Source organism: Ambystoma mexicanum, chromosome 12 (assembly GCF_040938575.1).
Source record: "Ambystoma mexicanum isolate Mex_15411 chromosome 12, UKY_AmexF1_1, whole genome shotgun sequence".
Classification (NCBI taxonomy): Eukaryota; Metazoa; Chordata; class Amphibia; order Caudata; family Ambystomatidae; genus Ambystoma; species Ambystoma mexicanum.
This window is the reverse complement of record NC_090936.1, coordinates 464,554,383-464,573,011: the sequence shown is the minus strand read 5'-3', so window position 1 is coordinate 464,573,011 and position 18,629 is coordinate 464,554,383. Positions and strand designations below refer to the sequence as shown.

The window sequence follows — 18,629 nt, the reverse complement described above, 5'->3', positions numbered from 1 at the left end:
CCCGTTTAATCCTGTACAACTGAAATGCTAGACCGAATGTGTCCCCTGATTTAGTCCTGAGGTGCTCTGAAAAATGGCGCTCATTGATGCACCATTGTTCTGGCATGCACTCTTGGAATGAAAACGAGCATTTCCACGAAAAGGTGGCTGGTTCCAGGCTTTCCTCCTCACACAGCACTTGAGAAGATTGTGTACGATAAAAAGCTTTCATGAGACATGAGGGGACTCTCAGAGTTCTGCCACACTGGAGGTTTGGAGGCGTTATATAATATGTGCCTAAAGTACAGGCCTAAAAGATTGCATTTTGGCATACACGGTATGGGGGCCAGAACTAGACTGGCTTTATTTGCATACAACAAGAATGTTGGAAGGGACCAAGCAAAAAAATGCAGGAATTTTTGGGTTGCCTCATTACAACAAGGAGTTTACCAAAAGAAGCAAACAGTGGGTGGCAAAGCCAATCTTCCAGCAGATGGATTTTGAATTTGTGAAATAGCCGACATTGAATGTGCTGGTCATGCAAACGCATGGAATGGATCCAGATTTTGTCTCCAGGGTCCAGTCTATGCCACGGAACATAGCAAAAGAGGTTTGCCCTTCCAAACTTAAACTTGTTGAAAGGTTGACTCCAAGATACAAATGATGTCCAGAGGGCGCTAGAGGACCACCCAAGATGGCACCTCCTCTGTGAGCTCCCTGGAAGTTCCTTATAAATCCTGTAAAAAACGCTGCAATCCTGTTGTTTTGTTGCAGATGCTTGGCAGCAACAATCTCAACAGCACTCAATGCGCAGCCTGTGCCTGAAATCTCAGGGGATAACGCTTTCTGAGCCCCGGCACGCCTGGCAGCAGAGGCCTACGTCAGACTGGGCCTACCGTGCCTGGGTTGGTGCCCGCCCCCGAGAAGAAACGAAGATCGCCGCCCCTGGCCCTGGGCGTGCAGGTGCCGGCGTCCCCGTGCAACCAGAGGGGACGAGCTGGGCTGAAAGAGCCAGCAAAGAAAGCAGGTGGGGCTCGCGGCCCCGCGTTGTAGCGCCTGGACAGTGAGCGTGGACGCCGGGACACCGTGATGGTGTGGCCACGGTGGAGGGGCCGAGATGGCAAGGAAGCAGCCGATCCTGGTGGGGGCAGCCCGCCTGAGGTGACAAGTGCAGCGGGGGCCCCGGCGACTGTGCACGCACACACGGGGGTGCGCAGGAGGAGTGCATCAGAGCACGGTGGACCCGTGGGGGGCTCGGGGGGAGAAGCAGGAACGAAGAGCACCCCTGCGGTGCTCAGCCACGCTCATATAAGCAACGGCCCCAATGTCCTACAGTATCAACTAGAGGGAGCGGAGCACTGGGAACGTAAGGCATTGCACTGCCACTCATCCGGGCACAAGCAGCTCCTGGGACAACATACCCAAGAGCCGGCGGCGGGAGCAGGCACTCCCCAGCACCACCTCGGCGGGCAACCGGCAAGAACCTGAGGATCGCCCCAGTGGCAAAGACCAGGCGCCGGGGGGGGATGTGTTATAGCGGCCACTGAAAGCCCCCTGCTTAGCCCTTGGGGCACCAAGACAACCCAACCTCACAGCACTCGGTAGCAGGCGCAGGGGGACCAGAGCCCCGTCAACTGGAGCCCGGAGGCACTACTCTCTGCGCATCTGGACGTCCTGGGGGGTCAAAGCACTGTACTACGCGGCCGGCTCTCTCCCCCACCTATGACTGCAGGGTTCTCTACTGAGACCACCCCTCAAAGCGATCTCATTGGTAATCACCATGAAAACAAACACACACGCCGGACACCCCAGTCACACAGGCTCTCTCTGCCTGATTGTGTAAAACGGGCCTGTTGTCCGGCCCAACTCCAATTCCCTGCAGTCCACGCATTGTGGTGGCGCCAAGGCCAGCACCAAGATGGGCAAACACGATAAATCACAGTGGAAACTCAATTTTGACTATGGACCCGCGTCAAAGACCCCAAGACAGGAACACTGCCTGGAAGCCCCGCTCAACCACAGCGAACAAGAAGACGAGCACCAGCGGCAGGTGGACATCCGCGAGATCCTCCTGGATCTCAAAACAGGAATAGGGAACCTAGACAGCAAAATGGATACGCTATCGTCCAAAGTAGACCTACTGCAACATTGCCTGGACAAACACAAAGACAGACTGGATAATGCAGAACAAAGAATCTCGGACCTGGACGACGGCGTGGCCTCGCTTACTGTAAGAGTGTGCACACTCAAACACCAAATGAAAACGGTCATGGCCAAGAACAAAGGTTTAGAGGGGCGATCCCGCCGCAACAATATAAGAGTGATCGGAGTCCGGGAACAAGCAACACCCAACAAAATGGAAGATCACATGGAAAAAATGTGCACAGTCCTATTCGGCGACACAGCTCTCTCTCTCAACTATTTGTCATTGAAAGGGCGCACAGGATCCCAACTGCCAAACCAGTCCCGGGAGTGCCTCCCGCCCGATAACTGCTAAACTGTTGAACTATAAAGATCGAGATACCATCCTGAGATTAGCAAGGGAGAAAGGGACCCTTCAATACGACGGTGACACAATTCAGCTCTTCCCCGACTTCTCCCCATTAGTCCAGGCCCAAAGAAGATCCTTTACAGCGGTCAAACATCGGCTACGGGAGAACCAAATCACATATTCAATGCTCTTCGCCGCAAAATTCCGGATTCAGTTTGAAGGGAAAGTCCACTTCTTCAATTCACCCGAAGAGATCACCCTATTCCTCGACAAGCAAGACTGCACAGCTTCAAACAGCGGTCGGGCAACCTCTTGAAAGGAACGCGCTGAAAGAAATCCTCCATGACCCGCAGAAGCGACGCAGAACATCCATGAAGTACGACACCATATGTCAGGATATAAACACACCAAGTGAAAAGGAGCACCTTCCTCTGGGCGGTCGCTAGAGCCCCACGCGCAGCATCACTATGTGCACCTGGGGAGAGGGGGGGGGCAAACGGACAAGTTGGGGGTTGTCTGTGTAAGGTACTGTTCATTAAAGTTGTTATGGTTACGTTTGGCCAACCCCGGCCCTGCTTTGCCTCGTCCCGGCGCATGCGACACCTAACTCAAGAAAAACCAACCTGCCTACAATTAGCCCACTGCTCCACGCCACGACAGACCACCGCAGGTCGGATCCCAACCCATGCACCGTGAACAGACACCCCACCGGGCGGATTCAAGATAGCAACATGGAACATTAGGGGAGGCAACATCCCTGCAAACACGAGAAGGATCCTGCAGTTCCTTAAACGGCACAAAATTGATGAAGCAATGATACAGGATACACACCTTATCCCACAAAAGGAACACCCCATGGCCTGAAACTGGGGCTGCCATCGCTACTTCTCCTCTTACTCGTCATACGCCAGAGGGGTAGCCACCATCATCAACCCTAGAGTCGGCTTCTGCCTGAAGAAGTTGGAGAAAGACAGTGAAGGTGAGCCCTATTGGTACAAGGCATCATAGCCAGGCAGGACGTCACGCTCAAATTCATACGACCCCAACGTGGACTGTTCGAATAACTTTGATTGGGTCCTCTCACGACTTGCACAAAGCGGACCAACGACCAGCATCTGGGGCGGCGACCTCAATACTCACCTCGACATGCAAAGGGACAGATCACAGACCACCTCAGCACAGACATCCAAGGCTAGCCTTCAAGTGCAAGAGATTTGCAAAGCATACAACCTGGTCGACATATGGAGGCACAGTAACTGGGAGAAGCACGAGTACACATTCCACTCCGCAGTCCACCATTCCAGCTCTCGCATAGACTACCTGCTCGTCTCTGCACAAAGCATGCTCCAATGGGGCTGTTGCCAGATCATACCCAAAATGTTTTCAGACCACGCTACGGTGACACTCGATTGGAACCTCCCCGATACAAAACCCACTGCACCGCACTGGTGCTTTAAACCCGGAGCGCTGGCGGACCAGGTATTCGCAGCAGAGCTGCATGAAGAGATTATGTCCTTTTTAGACATTAACCAAAAAAGTCTCCTTGGCAGGGATATTATGGGAAACATTAAAGTGCTATATAAAAGAGTGTGCATAGCCAAAGAAAACTTAATACTAAAGACGATAAGGTGTGAATTAGCAGCCAGCGAGGAACGCTTGAAAGCCCTAGAACTACAGTGCACTGACACCAACTCCAAACACACCCAAGCAGAACTCAAAGAAGAACTGCTCAAATTTAGAACATTAGCAGAACGAGAGGTGAAGTTCTTACGCTGCGGCTATCAGATACGCCAATATGGGGGGCAACGTCCTGGAGCACTCCTGGCCCACCTAATCGCAGCTGATAGAAAGCCTACCCTGGTGGAAAGAATCTGTACCCCAAAGGGGTCCCTTGTCCACACAGAACCAGAAATAATTGACACCTTCCACGCCTACTATCAAAACCTGTACAGTACACAATACTCAAACGACGCTGAACTGTTACATAACTATCTTGCAGACACAGAACTATACTGGGTAGAGCGTGAACTTTGTGAACCACTGAACGACCCCATTACGCGGGAAGAGATCCTAGAAGTAATAAAGAGCTTGCCCAACACCAAAGCCCCCGGCCCGACGGCCTAATAAGAGAATTCTATAAAGCATTCGCCCCATTAGTAACCCCCCTCCTTCTGAAAGTGTATGAAGAGACACTAGAAACAGGCATCCTCCCGCAGACCTAAAGAGAAGCAAATGTAATTCTTCTACATAAAAAAGACAAGCTCCCCGAAGAATGCAGTTCCTACAGACCGATTTCCCTAATAAATCTAGATAATAAAATACTGGCCAAAGTTTTATCTAATAGACTAATGCCTCTGATGCCAGCATTGGTACTCGCAGACGAGGCTGTTTTTGTACCCGGTCGCAAAAACGACTTTCAGGATCAGGTGGATGTTCGGAGCCAAGGCAGCGATAGAGTCCACACAACAGGCAGCAGCAATCCTAGACGCCAAAAAGGCCTTCGACTCCGTCGAATGGCCCTTCATGTTTGCGGTACTCAGACAACATGGTCTGGGCAACCAGTTTATAAAACTAGTAGCATTACTGTATAATAAGCCCCAATCAACTATTGTCCTTGGCTCATCGAAATCGGCACAGATCCCTCTTCAACGCGGGACTAGGCAAGGGTCCCCGCTGTCGGCGCTAATATTTGCGCTAGTGGTGGAGCCGCTGACCTCCGGCTTGCGAACTCATCATCTCCATAGAGGACTCACTTTAGGTCCCCATGAAGTGATCATCTCGCTCTACGCTGACGACGTGGTGCTATTCCTCCAAAATCCTACTGAAAATCTCAATCCTATGATGCACGAGATAATTAAATTCAGCATGGTCTCAGGCCTGAAAATCAATCATTCCAAGTCGGTCATATTTCCCCTAACTCTCAGCATCAGTAATTCGCAGACAACTTTAATTTCAAGTGGGAAAGTGTCCATGTACGATATCTCGGGATCCTTCTATCGCTGATTCACCGAGACATCTTCTAGGACAACTATGAAACCACATTAAAAGCACTCCAGGAGAAGGTGCATAGATGGAAGTCATTGCCGCTGACGCTCTCGGGCAGAGCGTCACTGGTTAAGATGGTGATTTTACCAAAACTCCTCTACCTGTTCACAAATATCCCACTCTTACTCCCGCAGCGCTACCTGGTGGAAGCTAAAAAGTCTTATCCTTGAGCTGATCTGGGCCGGTAAACCGGCAAGGGTGGCATGCGCGACGCTTATACTCCCGACAAGGAGGGGTGGGCTCGCACTCCCTGACCTGGAACAATACTATTGGGCTGCACAAGCGCATTTTCGGAGCCATTGGTATTCTACTTATTTCATCAGGCCCCACGTACAAATTAAACGGGCCCTAGCATCACCTAATCTGTTGAGAGCATTAGTAAACCAACGATACCATACACCACACTAAATGTGATGTTAACCACCTACACAATTTGGAAGAAGATAGCCCAAAAATACGGCGTAACAATTAGATAATCGCCGCTACTACCCATTAAATTCATACCAGGGATACCCCTCACAAATGAGAAAGTGTTCCTTCAATGGGCAGACAAAACACAAACCCAGACACTTTGCGACCTTTTTGTCGATGAAAATTCCTATCACCCCAACAGGCCAAGGAGAGAAGCAGCACCTCATCTTTAGATATATTCATATACTTCAGATTGCATTATACCCCTCTTTCCCGCGCCAACCTCCAACATGGGCACTGCCGCATGGCGTGATACAAGCACAGGGGGAGGACAAATTAGTATCCTCAATATAAAGATCCCCCGTAACAGACACGACATCAGAAAACCCGCACACAAAGGAGAGATGGGAAAAGGCGTTACAGGTTACCATCCCCGAAGAAGAATGGTCATATGTACTCAATCAAACTCAGAGGGTTGCTCTGAATTCGCGGTTTAAGCTCTTCCACTTCCATTACCTACACCAAACCTACTACATTCCAGCTAAAAGGTGCATACATAAACCAGAGTCGGAGGCGAAGTGCGAGAGGTGCGGAAAACCAGCTGCAAACTTCCTCCGCCTTGCCTGGAGCTGTCCGGCATTGTCCAAATTTTGGTCACAAGTTATCCAGGAGACAGAGGCGATAATCGGAGAGGAACTAACACCTATCCCCACAGTTCCGCTGCTCGGGATGACCAAGCACCTGACGCCTGCAATGAGGAAACTAACAAACATTCTGCTGCTCCTGGCACAGAGGAGGGTGGCCATGGCTTGGGGTCAGGGTCCGCCCCCCTCGGTTATGGGGTGGCGGAGGGATGTACTCTACTGTCAGGACGTGGAGACCGAGTTCATCAAAACATTATCTTTGCATGCTAGCCCTCCGGACATCTGGGGGCCCTGTGAAGCATATTTGTTAAACTCCACAAGCGACTCCTCCTCCTAATCATCCCCAAGTTGACCACCGGGTGGGACACTGTTGAGCAGACGCTGTGTGAGAAGCGTCATGAATGTTGAGTGCTAGCCAGTACGGACATGAAGTGAGACTTTGTGTTGCGACGGGTGGGGAGTGGCGGGGGGGCGGGAGGGGCAAGGTTGGTTGGACACAAGTTACCTGTCCCAATGTTGGGCAGAGTGAGTTTTTAACTGGTGTTTGTCTTTTTTCTGTTTGATAAAACAAAGTTTTTTTAAAAAAAAGAAAAAAGAAAAAAAAAGATTCAAATGATGTGTGGCTCTCTTCACTATGTTTAACAAAGCCAGTTAAAAGCTTTTGCACAATGTTTGGAAACGGTTTTCATTGCACAATAAATGGAACAGAATGTCAGTTGAGATGTCATTGTTAAATAATGTAATTAATTACTGTTTGTGAAGTAATGTCACTAGATAGGCCTTACATTTCTATTTATTACAATCAATATAATTGATGTACATTAGAACAATAAATGACTCAAATCAAATGTAGAAGAGAATGGTGAGCATAAAACCAGTAGTCTCCAGGAGCAACTTTTGGCTCCCCCAGGCCAACTAATGTAACGCTATAAACTAGCTCCTTGTTCCATAGTGGTGACTCCTGGTGACTGGTTACTGCTGGATACCCAGGAACTGCTTGTAATTCCTGTTTGTCCAATCCTAATTTCGAGGCCTGTTTGTAATGAACTCACAATATTTGAAGAATCTAAGAAGAAAATTGGAGCAGCAGACATACAGAAACTCAATGTCTCCAGAGCTCTGGTCCTCTCCAAGCTGGACTACTGCAACAGCCTCTTCCTAATTCTGCCTAAATTCTCCCTTTGCCCCTTCAACTAATCCAGAATAGGACTGCGATATTGATCCTTGGCCTCAAGTCCAGGGACCGTATCTCACAAGCCCAAAAATATCTCCACTGGCTCCCGGTGGCTGTGAGGATAAAGTTCAAGACCCACTGCATCACCCACAAGGCTTTCTGGGGCTAGGGACCCCACTACATCTGACGACTCTTTCCCTTAACACCTCCCTCTTAGAGACCTTCGGTCATCAAGCTGCAATTCTCTGCAGATCAGACGCTATTCCAAGCAGAGAGTGTGGAGGTAGATCTCTTTCTCATTCCTCAGCAGGAGCATCCATCTGCAATGGCCTCCCTGCCCCTCTCTGGCTTCTGCCTGATCGCAGTAAGTACCGGAAGATTCTCAAAGCCCAACTTTTCTCTTCCTTCTTCATTCCCTCGCCCCTCTGTCACATTGACTGGCTGCCTGGTCCCTTCTGCCCGGACCTACACCTCCCCCTGCACTTCTTGTTACTGCTATTGCATGATCCGAATAACACAAGGACCGCTATTTTTTTCTTCCCTGCCCCCACTTTGTCTTGTGGCGCCTTGAAACACCATTTTTTGTATAGGCGCTTTACAAATAACCAATAAATAAAATAAATGAAGTCTAACCTTGCTGGAAAGTAGGAATCATGTTAAGTGACTGCAGGTAGCAATAGACCAAAGTTTTATGTGCCACAGTGTTAACCAACATTGAAATAACAAGTGTCTTGCCAGTGTGCACTATGAACAGGCGCCTGTGGCCTTTGCACATGTACACATCTTACTGTGGAGGCCCACATGTGGAGAACAATCAGACGTGCAAGCATCAATCAACAGGATTGCTGGAATAGATATACACAGAAGCCAGTAAGCCTTTCAAAACTGCACTTAGTTGAGGCATTTTGGAATTTTAGTGATGTAAACCTTTACTCTTTTATTGTTGCTCATTGCACATGTTGCCCCGGCTGCAACAGCCCACCCAGCTTGGTGCGAAATCGCCCCTTAGCCACTCCCTTCCCGGACCGTCCGTACCGTATCTATATATGAACTCACTGCTTTTGTATTCAAATTCTGTTTATTTCAGAAAAGAAGTCGCCCACTTTGGCCCAAAAAACAGACCCACACTTAATTTTCTTTTTTGGGGACATTGCCCTATTGCAGTATAGGGAAATCTGAGCCTGTTTGCACCTCGCATAAAGTCATCTTTGAAAGAATACGTAGGTGTTGTTGAACCAGCCACATTGATACCATTCAAATGGAAGTAAATCATTTTCATACGTGGGATACTTTTAATATTTCGTTGTTTTTCACTGCACAGCTTGCTATTAATATTGTTTATTTCTGTGGCATGTGTTCCCAAAATGAAACTCCCTCTTGACACGCTGTGAATGCTGGATGAAGGATCGCATTGTTATGTGACCTTGAATCCACTGCATTAACAATTTGAATGTCAAAATAGGTCAAATATCCACAAAGAAGTGATAGGATTCACTATATTGAAAGCTTACGTGGGAATGTTAAGTTTCTATTACTGAGATCTGTCTTTCGAAGCGATTGTTCATCCGTCACATAGGGCGAATGGAAACACAACACACAAATGGCCTGATTCACAGAAGTGTTTTATAATGGCGCAATCCCATGGGAAAATGTTCCATGAATCAGGCCCAATGTACGCAAAGTTTTAAATAATATTTATGCAATTGTGCTGTATACTACATGATTTAGGTTGTGATGGATGGATGTTCAATTTGGACGCAAAAAATAGACATTGTACGTGTTGCAACTTAAACTGATTTTTAACATAGATATGGATGGTGTACATACAAGTATAAACTGGGTACTGAAATATATTTTTGAATTCTCAATTTTACATAGTTATATTATACAGATGTGCGCCTGTCATGGGTACAGTTTACCGGTCAATGGCTTTTTCAACCGTAATTGGACAATAATCAGCAACAACGTATCTGTGATAACCATTATCTGGGACGATCGCCAGACACCAATCTGTCCTTTTAGAGTTGCAATAATAAGGAGTAACATGGCAGCCTATAGATCCTGAAAACCTGTGAATGTGAAAGTGTTACATTTTAAATTTAAACCACTCATTTCTTCTCTGTACTGGAACGCCATGTACCTCGATCAGAAATCAGTGATGGAAGATGATAACTTTCTGTGAAGAATGCAAAGACTGGAATTAATCGATCGATGAACGGAATCAGCATTATAAGATCACTGTTCACAGTTAAACAAAAAATGAGAACCATGCAATGTTCGCTAGCTATAACATCTATTGGAAAAAGTGACCCATGTTTTCGTGGACTTAATTACCTCTTTTCAGCCTTATGTCAAAATTAAAAGTACTTTATACGCTCCAGGCTATTGCTGTTTTCTTCAAAATAAACGGTTTATATCTTTTTACGACTGTTGTGGATGTGTGTGTATATGTTCCTGGTACTGCGTTAGATAGGTTATGTTAACAGAATTTATTAAGCGCAGTGGCCGTCCGAGGACATCTTGGCGCTAAAAATGGACCAAAAGTAACCAGCAAGGGCAGGGTCAAATCTGAATTAGAAAAGAAGAATCTTCAGGGAGCAGCGAAAGGAGAAAGGATTATCCATAGCCAGGAGGGCAAATGAGTATTCCAAGCCTTTGCTGCAGCAACGGAAAATGCACATCCACCTATCCGGGAGAATTTTATCCAGGGGACTTGAATTGTTAACGATGATTGAGAGCGAAGTGCTCTAAAGGGGACGTAGGTACCGAATTTTTCCTTGAGATATTCAGCCCCCAGTTTGTAAAAAGCTCCATGGACAATACACAGATTTGGACCCCACACGCTTTCCAACAGGGAACCAATGAAGACATGTGAGAGCCAAAAGGAGGGTGAAGCTGAAGTCGACAAATTAAGCAGGCAGGTTGAACTGAATAAAGGGTGTTGCAATCGTCGATACTGCTCTTAACCAAAGCAGAGACAACAAGAGCATGGAACTGAGAAGGAATGTACGGCAGGATCTTACGACGGGTCCTTAACTTAAGGTGGCCAACTTGACAGACAGCTGCCACCTGATCAGACATTGACAGAGATACCAACATTTTAACACCCAGATCTTTCACTAAAGTAGCTGGTATTGGGCAGGGTCCAAAACTGGCAGGCCAAAGGTCAGGGGTCCAGAACAGAAAAGGGGAAGCAGATCCAACAACCAAAACCTCTGTCTTTTCACTGTTCGGTTTCAACCACTTCCTGGTCATCCATCCACCCATGGCCTCTAAGCAATCCATAAATCGGATCAGGCCGAGACAGATTGAGGCGTAAAATAATCTGCGTATCGTCAGCATAGGAAGCCGTGGGAGTGGATGAGACCCAGAAGTGGCTGGATGTGTATGTTGAACAGGATAGGTGACAGAGCAGAGCCTTGAGGACTCTGCACAACAGAGGCATTGGTTTGGAGGAAAAAGGAGAAAGACAAATAGATTGAGTGCGACCAGAGAGAAAAGAGGAGAACCAGGTAAGCACCTGGCCAGAGCGACCTGCAGAAGACAATCGGGCAACCAGGGTGAGGTGGTACACAGTGTCAAACGCTGCTGAAAGATCTAATGAAATCAGTGCCACCCTGGTCCAGTAGGCGGGCAAGATCATCCACCACAGAGTCAAGAACAGATTCAGTGCCCCGACCAGAGAAGATTCGAGAAAAGAACTCAGTAGAGGAGAGACCAGAGATTCAAGCACCTTCATAGAGAAAGAGAGAAGTGAAACAGGATGAAAATTGGCAGATCTGCAGGAACCATGGAAGGTTTTTCTAACAGATGGATCACTAGTACATGCATCGGGTCACTGGGAATATGATCTGAGGAAAAGGAGTCGTTGGCTACTACTGTGACCCAAGAAGAAATATCAACCGAAATATTTTTCAGAATGGAGAGAGGAATAGGATGCAAAGGAGAAGCAGATTTGAGTTTATTAATAGCAGACAGAACATCTGAGGACGAGAAGATCAGAAAAGTGGACCAAACCGAGTTTTAACTAATGTTTACAGAGGGTGGAGTAAGTGTGGGAAGACGAGAACAGGAACCGATGATCTTACTCCAAATGGTGGCGATCTTTTCATCAAAAAAGACTGACATGGAATCACAGAGATCCTGTGACAGGATAATATTGGGATGTGACTGAGCAGGTGAGGACAGAGACTGGACTAACTAAATAGAGCCTTAAGTTCATTAATAGCAGCTTCTAACTTCCTGCTAAAAATGAAGAGTTGCTTAGCAGAGAGTATGGCCTTCAGGTATTCAACTGTGGCTTGGAGAAGGAGACCTTTGTCAGCTTTTCTATAACTCCATTTCCTTTCTGCAAGATAACCTTAGGGATTTACCGTCATCAGTGAACCAAGGTCCTGAAGGACGGGTTTTTAATATGCAACGCTTAAGAGGAGCAATAGAATTGTCCGCCTCTGTAAATGCAGCAGAGTGGTTAAATTGTAGGAATCAGGCAGAGCGCAGTGAGGCAATATTGATTGCTAAGTCCTGATGAGAGACAGAGTTCCAGCTACGCTTCCAAATTGGCTGTCCAGGTTGCGATGACGATGAGGGTGGTCGCTAACCAAACTGAGCAGGGTACAGCATGATGGTCGGACCAAATAATAGGGAGAGCCAGAAAAACAGAGATGGCAGTTACCGGGGCAAACATAAAATCAAGGGTGTTACCCAGCTAGTGGGTCGGATAGGTAACATGTTGGGAAAGACCTAAATCCAACATGGATGCTAAAAACTGAGTTATTAGCCGGAAGATTAAAGTCGCCGGCAATGAGTAGATCAGAATATTCTGCTGGAGTTCAGACACAAAGACTGGAAAGTCATAGAAGAACGCCTGGTCAAGCCCAGGAGGACAGTAGACCAGCAAAGCAAACATAGTAGCAGATGCAGATGTTTGAATACAGACCAGTAGAGATTCAATTTTAATATTACATTCAGTCACTATAGGAGTGACTTTAAAGGAGGTTTTAAAAACGTTATCATGTTGGTGATGACAGGGAACGTTTGGCTAGGCTGCCCAGTAACTTCATTAAAATGGGTGGAGCTCATTGTGAGAGTCTTAGTGATGTCAGCGTTAGGGCCGGGTGATCTGAATTAGTGCTGCGAGGGCACTTGAGCTTATGGCGATGGATCAACAGATAAGATTAGCACAATATGGCGGTACCCGACATGTCGTTTTTCGCATGTGTTAAAGTGAGAAAAACTCGGGTAAGTTTGCATTGGACATTTCTTTAAGAACGATCGATGCATGCTCTAAAATACATAACCGATCGATTGTGCCAATACAATTTCTGACCGAACTACCCCTGTAATGTAATGCTACTAATTTTCTTAACCATGGAATAATCAAAGAATGAGTCAGCACATTAGGGATACAAACCAGTGAAAGTCTGCAAGATCAACACAGTTACTGGATGCAAACAACTAGCCCACAGAGCCATCTCTTTCTTAAGGCTGTAGAAAAAAGGGCATTTTCTTAAATGTAGAAAAAAAAAAAAACAGAGAAAGTGCTTTGCAGAAATTGCAATGAAATGTCAAACGTAATAAATACAAAAAAACACATCCAAGGAAGCATACAAATGCCCCAAATAAAAGTATACAGACTAAGGTAGCTGCCCGTAACAAGATGCTCCTCAGAGCTTTAAGTGGGTCAGAGCCCACCAGTCCAACCACAACGTTGGTAGGACACATTATCCTGCCATGGCCGCAGCTGCGACAGGAGATGCGCCCGCCATTGAGTCAGGCAAGCGGACAGAAGTGCCAGACGGCTGGCACTTCTATCAGTCAATGTAACTGAAGTTACTGTCCTTTTGTTTCCCCATTCTCAGGTCAATGAGGCGTGTTTAACCCCTTTAGTGCCACCGCCAAGCCGGCTCGTCAGTGGAAACCGCTCCAGGTTGCCACAGACGAGCCGGCTCGTCGGTTTTGGCACCTTGTTGGGATCGCTCAAAACTGTGATCCAACCCCTGGGCTATGTGAGGGGGAGGTCCCCCCTCACTGCCAGAGGGCTGGATTACCTTCAGTTTCACGTCAGCGTGCGTCACGCACGCCGACGTGAAACTGAAAGTAGTTTTCACTGCAGCAGCCATTTCGGGCTGCTGCAGTGAAAATATAAGATGAGTCTTCACCTTTCTCCCCCTCGATCTCCGGCTGTATTTCAAGCCGGAAATCGAGGTGGGTATCGTTGGAAAGGTGAGATACCCTTTGTGACAGCATTGCTGCCCGCAGATCGGGCGCAGAGCGCTCGATGCGCGGGCAGCAATGCCCACTAAACACCAGGGATGTCTTTGAATGCGGGGGGAGGTGGGGGCTGCTTACAGTAAGCAGCCCTCGCCCTCCCGGCTCCCAAAGCATGGGGGCACAGATATAAAGACCCCTGGGGGCAGACAGGAGACCATCTGCACCCAGGGCAGGGGGGGCATAAAAAAAATTAAATGGAACGGGGATGTGGGGGTGGGATGGGGGCACACAGGATTTTTTTTGCCCACCCCTGAAAGGGTGGTGGCCCTCCCTCTCCCACACCAAGTGGAAAGGGGCGCCACCCCTTGTAGCCCCCCCTGGGGGCAGATTTCTGCCCCCAGGCAGAAGTACATGAGGTGGGGGTCAGCGGGGGGCCACCAGGAAGAAGTGTGCAGGTCCCCCAAAGGTCCCCCAAAGGATGGGGCCTGCAGTTTAGGTGCCCCGGGGCAGATGGCTGATCATCTGCCCCCAGGGAAGGGGGCAAAATAAAAAAAGGGAATTTTGGGTGGGAGTGGGGGGGGTCACTAGCGCCAGAGATATATTTTACAGAAAAGGGGGGAGGGCTACATGAGATGGACCGCCCCTCCAATTTGGCCATGTGTGGATTCCCACGGGTGTCTCCTTTTGGGAAAAGCATGGGGTTCCCTGTTTTCCTTGCTGGCTTCGACACCCTAGGCCTAAATCTGTAGGTTGCCCACATGAACAAAATGGGCAGTGGTGAAAGGCTTGGGGTTCCCAGTGGGTTACCCTTTCCCTTTTGCGCCCCCTGCAAGTGCACCCACACATGAGGTACCGTTTTCATCGGGACACGTGTGGGGACGCGGGAAGGTAGGCCATGTGTTGTTGGCGGTGTGTTTCGGTGGGTGGCCAGAGCAAAATGGCTAAGAATTGTCTTCATTTCCAGCCAATTTCAGAGACATTTCCCTGTGTCCACTCACCAAAACACATCGCCAACAACAGATGTCATACCTTCTCGCGTTCCCACAAGTGTCAGGAGGTACCTTTTTCGTCGGGACACCTTGCACAAAGCGGACCAGAATGTTGTACCCAGAACCCCTGACAAAGTGAAAAATGTGGGTTTTTTTGGCACATTTCAGACTTTGCTGGGGCTTCTTGGTAATAAATTATGGGCCGATTTGCGCAAATCATACCTCTGCGGATTCCCACGGGTGTCCTCTTTTCGGAAATGCATGGAGTTCCCTGTTTTCCTTGGTGGCTTGGACACCCGAGGCCCATGTTGTGCTTGTCTGGAGAAAGTGTGAAATTCAGGTGTGAAAACAGACTTGGGGTTACTGTGTTTTAGGCTTTCCGCTTAGCGCCCAGGTAGGTGCACCCACACATGTGAGGTACCGTTTTCATCGACACACCTGTGGGAATGTATAACATTTCTTGTGTTTGTGTGGTTTTCATAACGTTTTGACCCATTTGCTGGTGCCCATTGTCACACAACCCTTTCATTTCCCAAATATGACCTACATTTAGTCGCTGCTTTAGGCACCACACACGTTTCTAACCTGCACAAGTCACCTACCCTTGAAAAGGTCTGCCTGTGCTCTTTCAAAAAATGTGTGCTTGCCGTTCCTCACCACATTGGTTTTCCCGATTTACACATGCAAAATTCATCTGTTCAGGCCGTGAGCGTAAAACTCCTGTGTACCATGGCTCAGTATTTGGCTTGTGGTACTGCTTGTTTTGTAAAACACAACAAAAAATGTGTGCTTTCCTAACTGCAAGAGTTGGGGGGGAATGTAGAGGAGCATCGCTTTTCTCAAAATTCATAGAAGCCATTGCCGTACCAAGCCAACCATGTCCAACACACCTTTTTTTCAGTCATTTTCCCGCTTTTCCCCCAATTTATGGCATTTTCCCCTACCTAGAGTTTGCCTGACCTATGCAAATCACACCTTCCTAAACTTGGAATTTTGTCTACTTTTCAGAAATGTATGCCTTTCTGTCCTCCAATTTGGCTTTCCAACCCTTTTCTCCCATTCCGTCCATGCATGTCCAATTGGCAAAAATGACCAAAATCGCCTACCTCTCACAAAACGGTTGATAACCACATCAAAATATTTTTTTTTCGTTTCCACTCAACCTATTCTTGAAAGCCAGGAAATTGGGGAACTCAGCACAGAAAACCATTTGTTCCTAGCTCTTACAAGGAAAAAAACACAGGCTTCTTTGTACATCATTTTATTGCCATTTTTTGAAAAAAACCCATATTTTCACCCTTTTTGCTTATTTTCTCTCACCCCCCTACAGCAACCTAGGATTCCTGGGTGGCGTTACGACCGTCTACAGGTGGGAAAAAAAGGAGCCAAATTTGGCCGAGATATCTCATGTAACAAAAAAGTTACAAGCTATTGAATGGCCACATACCGAAATCACCAAAAAAGGCCCTGGCACTGGGGGGGAAATACCCATGGCACTTAAAGGGTTAAGCCTCGGCGAACCTGGGGACTCCTCGACATATTTGGAGGTTTATAAAAGGTGGCTTGAAAAGTACACAATTCAAGCCATCTTTTATAAACATAGAAATATGTTATATATTTCAATGTTTATAAAAGATGGCTTGACTATTACACAAACCATAGTAAGGTATACATACAAATATATAAATGCTTACATGCATTTATATATTTGCGTATCTAACTATGTTGTGTACTTTTTTAGGCCACGCCCATCCTACACGCCCCCAAATGAGCGCCCACCCCCCTATTTCTTACCCCACTTAAAGCCATGATGCTCCCCCTTGCTTCTCATAAATGATGTTCGTGCACAACCCCTCCTAAAGGAGCCTTTCGTCGACTCATCTCAAATCAACTCACTGCACACAACTACCAGTCAAAGAATGGGTACATTGGCTGGGCCACCTGTGCGTCCATTACGTGTAATCCCTTAAGCTTTCCCTACGCCACCACCCACAGAGCCGCTTTTCCCGCGAACTGCCCTTCAGGCTTAGCCGGCCCCACAGTACGACCCATAACGCAGACACATTACGCACCTGGTCTTGTTGTTCCTGCAGTTTCCAAACACGAAAAACCGGCAGAGGTGGAGGTTCCCGCAAAGCCCCTTGCAGCTCCCGGCTCTTTCCTGGCATAGCCTAACAGCGCTCGTAGCCAGAGCCATTTTCTCTCCGGTGGCCACCGGCATCCCTGGGCCCTCCAGCAGCAAGCGTGGGCCGGAGGGCAGGGGCTGCTCGCGTGTCACCAGCAGCACATGGCCCCGCTGCTGCCCCTGCTCCATCACCCGGCTAAGAGCCATGGGGTCTAGATTCAGGAGGCAGGCCAGCTCCCCCAGCTCGAGCCCGCCACCCGAGACCAGCAGCAGCTGCCTGACATGCCGTGGCTCCGGTAGAACCTGGGCGGACATGGCAACACGCCAGGCCACGGCGGCGCCACAGCTCGCCCCGGGCTATGAGGAGTTTAGGGGGCGTAGAAAATACCCGCTTCTGCCCCCACCCGGTAGCCCAGGCAGCCTGCGCGATGTGTTTACAGTATCGCAGTAACGCTCCAAAGGAGGAAACGAGAGGCGTGGGAAAACGAAACCGAAACTGCTCAGGGGGTTGAGGGGGGAGGGGGGTGCACGGGGTAGAGTGGGCAGAGCCAACCAGACAATACAGGGTTTAGGCTGGGTGGGGCGGGGAGGGAGTGACTCAGAGAAAAGGAAGGGCTCTCAGCAACATTCTGAGAAGGGGAGGCGTGTAGAGGGAAAGAGGGAGGACCTAAGCCAGGAGGGAGCGGAGGGTTGCCTTCACAATAATACTTCATTGACATTATTATAGGTTCACAGCTACAGCAACATTTGTTTCCTGGTGTTGTTGGGAGATTGATTGTGGCCACGGGCTGGGATGTAAAAGTGTATTCACAAACACACACAGGTACTATAATATTTGGTACATTATCTTGTAAAATGTGCCTTTTGTACCAATGCAAAAACGAAGGGAAAAAAAACGTTCGTTGTTGCCAAACATTGTAATCATATGTCCGGGTACTGCCATGTTTTGCCATTATATGCTCAGATGCTCGCACCACATGGCAGGGTTTTCTATGAAATGCCCCGGTCACCTCCATGGCTTGCCAGCCACTGTCATCGTATGTTATGTTAATATGCGTGTGTACACCATGCCAAGATACTCCCAACTATTTGCAAAGTGATGCCATAATATGTACAGTTATTCTCATTATACTCGTGCATTTGCCATGACATGGCCAGATGCCCAATTTGCCAGGTATTGGCACCATAGGCTCATGACTTACACCATTTGTGTGCTATTGCTATCATATGCCCAGATGCTAAAACCATTTGCCAGCTATTTGGATTATATGTCCACGTACACACACTATTTGTCAGATGTTGCCATCATAAGTCGAGGTATTCACATTACTACCATTTAATACCAACAATATGACCTATGCCAGTTACTTGCACCACGTGATATGCATGTCCATCAATTTCCGGGATGCTGCACCTGCATACAGTGCAGCAGCTTTTTCCTAATAAATACCCAGATAGTCCCTACACACAGAGCTGAAAATGGAAATAATTGACTGTGGTGTCCCACCAAGATGGTTGGGGGAGGATTGGTGCGAATTACCACCCTCCCACCAATAAA

The 18,629-nt window shown here is 47.9% G+C and overlaps 1 protein-coding gene across 1 annotated transcript in view; it reads right to left on the bottom strand.

Annotated features, from left to right (window-relative positions):
• LOC138513668 (protein mono-ADP-ribosyltransferase PARP12-like) overlaps positions 1 to 17,579 on the bottom strand; it is a 294,555-nt gene extending 276,976 nt beyond the window's left edge. Inside the window, exon 1 of the mRNA XM_069628728.1 lies at positions 17,019 to 17,579. Coding sequence (XP_069484829.1) covers positions 17,019 to 17,386 — 368 coding nt within the window. The 5' untranslated portion in view covers positions 17,387 to 17,579. The remainder of the gene's footprint in view (positions 1 to 17,018) is intronic.
• Between the last annotated feature and the right edge of the window lie 1,050 nt (positions 17,580 to 18,629).